Source organism: Scyliorhinus canicula, chromosome 14 (assembly GCF_902713615.1).
Source record: "Scyliorhinus canicula chromosome 14, sScyCan1.1, whole genome shotgun sequence".
In the NCBI taxonomy this organism is placed as follows: domain Eukaryota; kingdom Metazoa; phylum Chordata; class Chondrichthyes; order Carcharhiniformes; family Scyliorhinidae; genus Scyliorhinus; species Scyliorhinus canicula.
In genome coordinates this window covers 90320180-90332729 of record NC_052159.1, presented here as the reverse complement: position 1 = coordinate 90332729, position 12550 = coordinate 90320180, and the positions used below count along the sequence as shown (strand labels likewise).

At 43.6% G+C, this 12550-nt stretch overlaps 1 protein-coding gene across 7 annotated transcripts in view; it reads right to left on the bottom strand.

Annotated features, from left to right (window-relative positions):
* Positions 1 to 12550, bottom strand: part of fat3a (FAT atypical cadherin 3a) — a 963948-nt gene that overhangs the window by 557653 nt on the left and 393745 nt on the right. For all 7 annotated transcript variants that reach the window (XM_038819007.1, XM_038819006.1, XM_038819008.1 and 4 more), the window contains one exon: positions 8591 to 11905. In XM_038819007.1, coding sequence (XP_038674935.1) covers positions 8591 to 11888 — 3298 coding nt within the window. In that variant the 5' untranslated portion in view covers positions 11889 to 11905. The remainder of the gene's footprint in view (positions 1 to 8590; positions 11906 to 12550) is intronic.

Genomic DNA, 12550 nt, shown 5'->3' with positions numbered 1-12550 from the left:
CAGATGGCTTGATGACTGGCACAGATATAATGGGCTGAAGGGCCTTCTTCTGTGCTGTAAAACTCTTGAGTGTGATCTACTGGCCGTGTTGCGCCAAATGGGAATGTGATGCAGCCAGTAGATGCTGGGGGAGCCGTCTTGCAGGTTTCCCGACAGCCAGTTATGCCTTGCGAGATCTACCCAGTCTCGCGAGGCGTACTGACCCAAGATCTATCGGGCTCCCCACATCTACTGGCCTCTCCAGGAGTTCCTGGCCGGGTGCCGTTCAGTACTGTTCCACACAACAGTAGACAAGGCGGAATGGCATCCGGAGGAATCTCCGGAGTAATTGGAGGCCTCTGGGGGTCAGGGTTCAGGGCACCGTAGGCCTTCCTTGAATGTGGGCACTTGGCACTACCAAACCTGCATCTCGACACTGCCACCCTGGCACTGCAATGGTGCCCATGTGGCACTGCAAAGCTGGCAGGAGCACTGCCAGGGTTCAAGTGCCAGGGTGCCTGGGAGTATGAAGGGTGGAGTGGGGGGTTCTTGGTATGAAGGGGCCTCCAGAAGGTTGAGAGGGGTGAAGGGTGGGGTTCCTGGAAGCGGGGGCCCGAAAGGGGGACAATCGGTAGGTCTGGAAAGGGAGGGCCCTCAGCACCGCATAGTGAGGTGTATCACTTGGGCTGTGGGGTAATGCCTATGTGAGAGGGGGTGACAGCGCCAAAGGGTGGGGGAAATGGGGGACCCACAAGCCCACTTAGAGATCAGGGCACCCTTTCAAAATGGTAACCCGATCTCGGAGGAGCCGGTTTGGCCAGCGAGTTCAGCTCCCCAGTGATGAAAATAATTCTAAGTGTAGGCTTGACCCGGGGAAAAACTCCCTCAGCCCAAAAAAGGGACTAAAGTGTGGTTAGATAGCAGTGGGGAACTCGCCGACAGAGGTGAAATTCCCAGAAAAACCCACCACAAATGACACTTAGAAACTTTTCTGTTAGATCGTACCCTACTACTACAACAGACAAAGAATTCCAGAGGCAAGTTGAGAGTGACTGCCCTTGACATCAAGGCAACATTTGAATGAGCCCCTGCCTTTATTCTTTTACATTACAGGGGAGAAAATCTCTCATAGTAAACATTGGGGCAATGTCACACAATAATCACCACTACGTAATCCAGTTCAGGAATGGAGGCGGCCACTGTGTCAATCTGAAAATATCCATTCACTCCTGTCACTGAAGGGGAGAAATCTTGACATAAAGAACAATTCTGGAGTCAGGGACAGTTCAGGATCCATTGTTTTTAGCTGTGAGAAATAAACCGACATGCAGACTAAAAGTGGATGCTAAACACCAATCATCCAGCAGGCTGTCCTCAGGAGAAGCATTTGTGCTATTGTTTAATGAAACAAACCGTGTGACTCACAGATTTGCACTTTATAAGTTGAGCATCCGAGAATTGTTTTAACTCCATAATTGCTTAACAGATCAGAAGGCCCACTTCAGAACTAAGGAAGATGATTCTGGTGGTTGGGAGGCCAGTCACCTCTGCTCCAGGTCATCATAGCAGGGTTCCTCAGGGCAGAGTTCTAGGTCCAACCATCTTCAGTTGCTTCATCAACCACCTTCCATCACAAGGTCAGAAGTGGGGATGCTTGCTGATGATTTCACGATGTTCAGCACCATTCGTGACTCCCCAGATACCAGCCTTCGGCTGACAAGTGGCAAGTAACATTCATGCGACGCAAGTTCCATGCAATGACCATCTCCTACAAGAGAGGATCTAACTTTCACCACTTGACATGCAATGACATTGTCATCGCTGAATCCCAAGATTACCATTGACCAGAAACGGAACCAGATTAGCGACATAAATACTCTGGTGATAGGACCAGGTCAAAGGCTAGGAATCCTGTGGCAAGTAACTCCCCGCCCAACTCCCCAAAACCTGTCCACCACCCACAAGGCACAAATCAGGGGCAAAATTCTCCCCTACCCGGCGGGGCGGGGGGTCCCGGCGTAGCGGAGTGGTGCCATCTACTCCGGTGTCGGGCCTCCCCAAAGGTGCAGAATGCTCCGCACCTTTAGGGGCTAGGCCTGCGCCAGAGTGGCTCCCGCTCCGCCGACTGGCACCAACGGCCTTTGGCGCCCCACCGATTGGCGTCGGGGCTGGCCGAAAGACCTTCGCCGGTTGGCGTGAGTCCGCGCATGCGCCAGAGCGTCAGCGGCCGCTGATGTCACCACCGGCGCATGCGCGGTGGAGCCTGTGGCGGTGGCGGAAGAAAAAGAGTGCCTCCATGGCACAGGCCCACCGATCGGTGAGCCCCGATCGCGCGGGGTCCGATCGCCCCGTACTCCCCCAAGACCCCGGGGCCCGCACCCGCCACCTGCTCCCGCCGGCACAGAGGTGGTTTAAACCATGTCGGCGGGAGAGGCCTGACAACGGCCGGACTTCGGCCCATCGCAGGCTGGAGAATCGCCGCGGGGGGCCCGCTGATCAGCACAGGGGGCCCGCCGACCGGCGGGGCGCGATTCCCGCCCCTGCCAATTCCTGGGTGGCGGAGAATTCTGGCCGCGGCGGGGGCGGTATTTACGCCAGCCCCAGGCGATTCCCCGACCATGCGGGGGTGTCGGAGAATTCCGCCCCAGGAGTGTGACTGAATACTCTCCACTTGCCTAGATAAGTGCAGCTCCAACAACGCTCAATAAACTTGACAACATCCAGGACAAAACAGCCATCCACAAACATTCATTCCCTCCACCACTGACGCACAGTGGTAGCAGTGTGTACCTTCTACAAGATGCACTGCAGATACGCACCAAACCCACATCTGCTGCCATGTAGAAGGTCAAAGCCAGAAGATACCCATGAACACCAGGACGTTCCCCTCCAAGCCACTCACCATCCTGACTTGGAAATATATTGCTATTTCTTTATTGTTGCTGGATCAACATCCTGGAACCCTCTCCCCAACAGCACTGTGGATGTACCTATACCACAAGGTGTAAAGAGATTCAAGAAGGCAGCTCACAATTTTTCATTTGTGATCTGCTTTTTCTTGCTGTCAAGGACCATGCTGTTAAAGCGACTTCCAACAATTGCTTAGGTGTCCGCCTTAGTTCATTGTTAGCACTCTCAGCTGATTTAGACGCTCATGAGTTCAAACGCTGCTCCATATGCTTCAGCACACAATCTGGCTGATGATACTTCCGTGAAATACTGAAGGTGTATTGCACTGACAGAGACACTGTCCCTCAGATGAGATGTTAAACTGTCTGCCCTGTTGAGTGAACTTATAAGGTTGCATGACACTTTTTCAAGAACAGCAGGACATTTTTCTAACCAATGTTTACCCCACAATCAGCAACCGAGTCACTAAAAAAGTTGACCTGGATCATACATTTTTGGCTTTCTGGCACATAAATTATCTGGCACATTTCCCTCCCTTACAACAGTATGTCAGGACTAAAGCACGTTACACCTTCCTGACGTCGTGAAGGTATTAAATACATTCCTGTTTCCTTTGCCCAATGTTGAAATCGAACATGTATCAAATGAAGCCTAAACCTCATTTTTCTGCTTACCTGAGCAAAGGTCAAAAGTAATTATTATTTTTCTACATTCATAGACATTTCTTTCAAATGGCGAATGATAATGGATGCATGTGTTACTGCACTAAGCAAATACTAGACAATCAACTTCCAGTCATAAAATCCCTACAGTGCAGAAGGAGGCCATTCGGCCCAGTGTGTCTGCATTGACCCTCTGAAAGAGAACCCTATCTCGACACACACCCCTACCCAATCCCTGTAACCCAGTAACCCCATCTAACCTTTTGGACACCAAGGTGCAATTTATCATGGCCAATCCTCCTGTACATCGTTCGACTGTGGGTGGAAACCGGAGCACCCAGAGGAAACCCACACAGACACAGGGAGAACGTACAAATTCCACACAGACAGTGACCCAAGGCTGGAACTGAACCCGTGTCCCTGGTGCTCTGAGACAGCAGTGCCAACTACTGTACCACAGTGCTGTCCAGTCTCCTCTTTCAAATAACAAGGATAATACACAAGCACATGCATGTTCAAATTGATATGCAATTGGACAGTAAATTATATTGAAGTACCACCTTCTAATTTAAATAACCTATACTGTGACATGAAAACTTCAGTCAACAATTAGAATAATAGAATTATACTACACAGGAGGCGACCAATCAATCTTTCAAGTCTCTGCTGGCTCTTTGGAAGAACTACCCAATTAGTCTCACCCCCTGCTCTTTCTCCATAGCTCTGCAATATTTTCTTTTCAATTATTCCACAAATTCCTTTTTCAAAGTTATTATTGAAACTGCTTCCACCCATTTTAAAGCAATGCATTCCAGATCACAACAACTCACGACACAAAATCTTTTTTCTTCATGTCAACTCTGGGTCTTCCATCAATTACCTTAAGTTTGTGTCCTTTGGTTCCCAATCCATCTGCCTCACAAAACACATGATTTATTTCAGCAGCTTTTTGCAAGTTTTTAAAAAAAATGTATTTTATTCCAACGTATATAAAAGATTATAAAACATAAACAATTTGGGGAACAAACGCTCCAACACACAACTGTACACTCCCCTCCTTCCCCCGCCCCCTCGGCGAACACCTCCTCAAACACGGCCACGAACATCCCCCACCTTGCCTCAAAGCCCTCCATTGAACCCCTTAATTCGTAATTAATCTTTTCTAACCGAACGAAGTCATACAAGTCCGCCAGGTCAAGCCGCCACACCCGGTGGCGTTGCTGACCGTCACTCCAGCATAATTATTTGTCGGGCAATCAAGAGAGGTGAAGGCCACAACACGGCCCTCCACCCCACCATCAGCTCCAATTTCTCCGATATCCTAAATATCGCCACTAATGGGTCCGGCTCTACCTCCACCCCCACTATCCTTGTTAGTGCCGTGAACACAACCGCTCAAAATCTCCCCAATTTTCGCAGCGCCAGAACATAAGAACATGATTCGCTGGTCCTCACCCACACTTCTCACACTCATCTGCCACTCCCTGGAAGAACTCACTATTCTTGCCTGAATCATATGTATCCTGTGTACCACCTTGAACTGTATCAGGCTCATCCTTGCACACGAGGAGGTCACATTTACCCTTCGTAGCACCTCACTCCATATTCCCCAGTTTATCTCCCCTCCCAGCTACCCCTCCTTAATCTGCTCAATTTTTTGACAAGTTTGACAACCTCTGTCAAATTTCTTTAAAACCTCTCTGTTCAAGTAGAACGATCTCAGGTTCTTTAATTTCTCCATATTTCCTCCTTCGTACCATTCTAGTAAATCATCACTGCATCCTCTCAAGGCCTTGACATTCTTCTCAAAGTTATGCAGAATTAGCCACAATATTTTAGAGGGGGTCACATTGAACAAAATGGGGCCTAATCAATTGAAATCCTGGCTTTTTGGCAACTTAATCGAATAGATCCTTCTTTTAATTCAATTTTCAATGTTTGTGCTTCATTTTGGATTGATGTAAATTAACTTAATACAATTTATTTTAGATTAGTGTCAGATTACACAATTTAGAAAAATTTCAAATGAAAATCATATCTTTATTAGCTCCTGCACAACAGTGTTTCTTATTTATAAACACATAACCATTTATATGCAGTGAACTCAATAGGAGCTTAATTAAGGTCACATTCATCACCGCATGCCTTGATTTATATTTTTTTAAAGGTTAAGAATTACTGCTTTATATTATTGACAAAGATTAATTCAACTCTAGCTGCATTTATTGGTAACATTTTATTCAGATTTCAGGCGATCAATGTCTATTAATGAAGTTCCTGTTGTTTTCACTATTAAATCCATCTCTCTTCTTCAGTATCAGACACAGAAGTCCAATTATTTTGTAAGCCTTTGAGCTATGCATGGGGTTCGGGAGTTCAATTTAGTAGTTTAAACACCAGTGCCCAGCTTCCAAACCTAAATGAAATATACCAATATTAAAATAGCTTCTGACTACAGATAGACTTAAATGTCCCAATATATATTTGAACCGTGGAGCAGTCCCTGTACTCATTGCAGCCACCTCCCTCCCACTGCCACCTCCCTCCCACTACCCCCCCCCCCCCCATCATACCCTCTTTTAACCTTCCCCTATTGGTCTGTCAATCCCAGCCCGCATCCCCCTCAAGTCCCCTTGCTGGGACCTGCCAGGCAGGAGTGTTGGTACTCTGACTTATTTTTGATCCCACCTCTATCAGCTTATTTAATTCAAGGACTGACTGCCGTTCCAGCAGTGCCTAGCACTCGAACCTGCCGCTGCTGGGGCTACAGGCAGTCCGGCTAGCTCTGTAACGCGGGACTCCCTCCAGTGATAGGAGTGAAAGTCTTGATCTCAGCTGATTAATGCCCTGCTGAGCATTAAATCACCGCAAGGCTGCCAATACCGGGAGGCATGCGTTTCCTACTGACCCGAGTGGCAGGGCAGGAAACCCTGTCATATGAACAATCTTGCCCACAATTTTAATGGAATTCAATTTTTTAAAATCAGTCCGACCCTAAGTTTAGTTATGTATGAATGTTTGTGCTGTAGAGACTACATATTAAGCTTCTTTCACCTTGTAATTTTAGAATTCTTTCCTGAATCTCAGAATGTACAGTGAACCTAATTCAGATCCTCATCCTGCCAAATCTGCGAGTGGTACTGAAACTAACCCTATGGAATGCCTGGTGTTAAATAAGCATTAAAGCTATAGTTTACAGTGTTATAAAAACAGCTTCATACATTATTGCTCCAAAACATTTTTGAAGAGTATTAAATTATGTTATTCTGAATTGTGCAAAGGATTAAGAACTGGTTAATAATATATGCATACAACGGGCAGCATGTGGCGCAGTGGATAGCACTGGGACTGCGGTGCTGAGAACCCGGGTTCAAATCCCGGCCCTGGGTCACTGTCTGTGTGGTGTTTGCACATTCTCCCCATGTCTGCGTAGATTTCACCCCCACAACCCAAAGACGTGCTGGTTAGGTGGATTGGCCATGCTAAATTGCCCCTTAATTGGAAAAAAAATTGGGTAAATTCATTTGAAAAATAATATATACATACCAACTTTGCCACGAATCATCAAATTTAAATGGGATTTGGCTGAGAATAAAACATGAGTATAAAACTCCAAAGTTTCAACACATATCCCACATTTTGTAAATCAAAAGTACAGAATCATAGCTCAGCATGAATCATGGAACTTTAGAAGAACTCAGTATAACAATTTTGATTTTGGCATTCCTTCTTAGTAATCCACTGCGTTATTCTTTGTTTAAAAACTATGCCCAAGCCAAGCCTTGGATCATAAGACGACTGGCAGAACAACTGCACAACAGTAAATAAAGCACTGTCAAAGTGCAGGTCACAGTAATTTAATATGCTGCGTACTGCTTTTCATCTCACGCCAACTGAGTGATTGTTCAGTATTTAGGTACTTTAAAACAGGAAGAAATCCAAACAGACTGTTTAGAGGACAACTTTCAACACAATTCTACCAACGATTCATAAAATAGTCTATAACACGTAATATAGTCTACAACACATAATTAAAATATGAATTTAAAACAAAAAATGTGTTCTACAACTGTGAGGTATGGTTAGCTAACCTTATATTAGCACCAAAGCATGTGATCTAATAATGTCAAGGGTATACTGCATAGCATATTCAACTTTACAAAGGATGAACAGTTCCGGGGGTGGGGGAGGATCTCTAAATAACTAGCCATTGCTGGTCAATATCATTAACATTGTTACAATTAGGATTTTTGGAGTTTCAGATTTTTGTGAATAGAAGATAAAACGTATAATTGCACAACATACTTTTTTTCCCCCACTACATATGAAGGCATACTGAATGAACTATTAATTCAGCAACAAGAAATGTTATTGGAATGAGGACTGCAAAAGACTAAAACTGAATTTCCATAGTATGTGGGGTGCAGATAATCCTCAGTTGTGCATTATGGGTGTTGTTTAATCTTCTGTAACACAGCATACACATTCACAGATTTTGAGGACACCTGAGCAGGGCTTTTATCTTGATTCTCTTTTTGTTCAAACCCTGTTCAATAGGCATATCAAATGCAATTTTCTACAGCAAGCATTTTTTACACATTACACAATGATTTTTGCAATCATAAACTCTTAGAATTACACAGGTCTCTACACTGTACTCTTTTATGAAGCAGTGCTGAACGATGATTACGAGACAAAATAGTTTAACAATGAACAAATATCCATTAACCTTAAAGAATCAATCAAGCCTAACAACACAAGTAAATAAGAACTTTCTTTTTCAACACATAATCTGGAAAATGTAACTAGTTTTTCTCCCAGAAACAAATTAGAATTTTGTAATTTTGGGCCATTTTAAAATAATTACTATATGTTGAAAGGAATGAGTGCTACTTATTGTTCCACAAGTTTTACTATTTTGCTGCAATTCACACTAATCTTTGAATATTTTAGCAGATTATATTTAATTTAAAGCTTAGTGGTTACATGCCATGCAAGATAAATTATTAAAGATCTTCAAACTTTCACCACAGCCCTACCTGTGTTTTCGTTTACAGTGAAACGCCCAAGGCCACTGCCATCGCGGATGGAGTACTGGATCTGTCCATCCCTTCCACCATCACCATCTTTTGCAGTCACCTGCAGAACACTTGTCCCAATTGGTGCATTTTCCTTGACTGTTGCCATTTTAGCAAACTCTGAAAACCGTGGTGCATAAAGATTTTCATTCACGTCTACCACTTCAATTTCTATAAAGGATGCCGAAGACAAGGATATTGGTCGACCTTTATCTTTAACACGAATCGTCAGGTTGTAGAACTGTTGTTTCTCAAAGTCCAGCTCTTTCGACAGGCGCACAGCTCCACTAGTTCGGTCAATTTCAAACTTTCCATTATAATCATTTCCCAAAGAATAACGCACCTGGCCACCCAAGCCAAGGTCGGGATCGTGAGCTTCAAGCCATGTTACCACAGCACTGACAGGCATATCTTCGAGTACCTTAACAAAGTAGCTTGAAGGAATGAAATGGGGAGCATTGTCATTAACATCCACAAAAATTATCTCCAAAGCCACAACAGAACATTGCTGATGACCATTGTCAGCTTGGTCACAGGCTTCTATTTTTAAAGTACAGTTTGTACTTAATTCCCGATCAAGCAACCCAGTCACATAGACAATTCCAGTTGTGGCATTAATAGCAAATTGGTGGGTGTTTGTTAACAGTGTATAAGATATTTCACCATTGCGGCCCAGATCTTCATCCCTGGCCTCAATCTGAACTACGTCTGTACCAATCATTGTGTCTTCTGGAATGGTGACAGAATAACTCTCCAGCAAAAACCGAGGCTTGTTATCATTAGCATCTTGGATATGGATGGTCATCAGTCTCCATGCACTCTTTGGGGGATATCCTAAATCGTAAATAGTGATGTTAAGAATGTATTTATCAGTTAATTCACGGTCCATTGGCATCAGAACTGTTAACCATCCTGTTTCCATTTCAATGATAAAACAACTGTCGGCATTTCCATCAGAGATGGTGTATACAACTTTGCCGTTGAAGCTACTATCTGCATCAGAAGCTGGTATCTTAACAATAGTACTGCCGACTGGGAGATCTTCTTTAATGGCTACCTGAGAAGGAAAGGATTTATCAAACTGTGGAGGCTGCCTGTTAATTGAATAGAGATCAAGGAATAAGTCCTCCGTCTTTGACTTGTTTACTTTCACCCTTTTGAGCAATTTTTCAGTTAGTTTCTTAGCAACTCCAGTTTCTCTGCATGCATAGTCTTTTGTAGTCGGTTTACCATGCCCCAGTGAAATATTAAGAAACATAGGATCAGCAATATTCTCTCCATCTGTAGCTGTTATCCGAAGTGTAAAGAGTCCATCTTTTGGATTTGCACTATCCAATGCTTTTGTTAAGAATAGCACACCAGAGTCTGAATTTAGATCAAAGAATCCAAGCTCATTTCCAGACACAATCCTGTATTTTACCAATTCTAGTTCATCAACATCAATAGCTGAAACAGTAGTTATCTGTTCACCAACAGGAAACGCACGGGAAATCACTCCTTGGCAGTCCACTTTTTCAAACAGGGGTTTATTGTCATTAACATTTTCCACATGTACAGTCACATTTACTTCGCTCTCACGGCGATAAGGTGAACCCCAATCTGAGGCCCGAATGAAAAACCTGTAACTCTGAGCTGAAGACTCAAAATCCAGCTGTGCACTTGTGCTGATGACACCTGTAAACTGGTTTATTACAAAAGGCAATGGATTCAGCTTATCAATACTGTATGTAATATATCCATTTTCTCCTTGATCATTGTCAGTGGCAGAAACAACTAAAACACTGCTACCAAGAGGCATGCTCTCGTTGATGAATGCCTCATATGATAGTTGATGAAACGCTGGAGTATGATCATTAGCATCTTCAACCTTTATGACGACTCGCACTTTCATGTCATTGACATTGTTGATTACCTCTAAGACAAAATGCTCTCGCTCAAGCATGTGTATATGCTGTGATGTGGTGATCAGACCAGTTTTGGGATTAATGTAGAAATGATGAGCATCTTCAGTTGCACTAAGATTATATTCCACATTCTGCGGTTCAGGCTTTAGCTTAACAGCAACAACAACCGCACCAGGAGGCGCAAATTCATTCAGTTCGACTTCATAGATATCCTCTTCAAAAGTTGCTTGGCTTTCATTTTCCTCTGGATTTTCAATATGGACAATTTTCACTGCAGAAAATTTTTGAGGGGTCCCTTTATCTTTTGCTTGAAGGGTAAGATTATAGCCATACGGAAAGTCTTCCCAGTTCACGGTCTTTGCTAACTTTATCCTATGCTCTCTACCTCCTAGCCCAGTTCTAACAAGATGGAACTGTCCTAAAGGATCGCCTGCCACAATAGATATTGATTCGATTTCCCCATTAATTCCATCATCCAGATCATCTACAGTCACAATGGCATAAATTGGGTCGCTGTCCATCAAAGAGGGAATGTGAGTCACGATGCTTAGAGTTGGAGCATGTTGATTGATCCTATCAATATGAATAACTAGTTTTGCTGTACTGCTGACTCCATTGTTTCCATAAAGTTTCATTCCACGATCCACTGCTAATACCTCCAGGTCATATTGGTTTCTCTCATCATAGTTCAATTTGCCACTTAGAGATACTATACCACTAGTTGGATGAACAGCAAAGATGTCAACTCTATCTTTAAAATAGTAATAAAATTCTCCATTTGATCCAATATCTGCATCAGTCGCTGTCACTTGTGCAATACTAGTTCGCAATGGTGTGTTTTCAGGAATTGTTACAGAATATGTGGTTGGTGAAAATAAAGGCCGCAAATCATTCATATCCAAAACTTGAATATTCACTTTTGTCCATGCCTCCAGGGCTTCCCCTCTAATTGCAGCTTTCACAATAAGCAAATAGTGCTTCTGAACTTCCCTGTTTAATATGGCAGAATTGCCTCCCTTAGTTCTTATCCTGAGAAAACAGAAATCCCCAAGTAAAACTTCTTCTGCTTTGAAGAAGCTGTCTTCATCGCCAGATATAATCCTGTATTTAATGTCCCACAATGGATCAGTCAGGCTTATCCCCATTTTAACTTTGCTGTTGGCATAGGTCCTTGCAGCAGAGTTCTCATAAATAGTGGCATTGTACAGGGAATATGTAAACTTGAAGCTGGCAGGCGGTGCTGGTTCTTGAAATTGGTGACCCCGACAACTACTGCTAAAGAGCTGGAATAGCAGGAGAGCATGGCAGAGGAAGGAAAGTGGTGTTCCTGCCCCATAGCCCATATTTAGATCCATCCCATCATTCTTCCATCCTAACATGGGAGGTAAAAAAAAAGAAAGGTTATGAACAAGGATAATTTACAACATTCTGTCATCTAGAATCTAATTTCTACTCAGAATTTTGATCTTCTAAACATGAGAGATGGTAATCTACTTATTTAATCAATAAGATTAACACATACTTGAAAGTGTGCTTTAACCATGAGACAACTGTAGTGCAATCACTAAACATGATGGCCTTTAATTTGTAGTATTGCCAACAGCAAAACAGTCAACTTTTGCCATCATTACTGGAGTCCATATATATGCAGGGAGATAGTAGCATAGCGGTAATATCACTAGACTGGTAATCCAGAGGCCCTGGCTTATGTTCCAGGAACACAGGTTCAATTCCCATAGTAGATAATAAATCTGGAATTGAAATCAGGTCTCAATATTGGTGACCATGAAACTATTGTTGTAGGCAGCACGGTGGTGCAGTGGTTAGCACTGCTGCCTCACGGCGCAGAGGACCTGGGTTCGATCCTGGCCCCTGGTCACTGTCCGTGTGGAGGTTGCACATTTTTCCCATGTCTGCGGGGGTCTCATCCACTCAACCCTAAATATGCACAGGGTATGTGGATTGGCCATGCTAAATTGCCCCTTAATTACCCCCAAAAAATTAATTGGGTACTCTA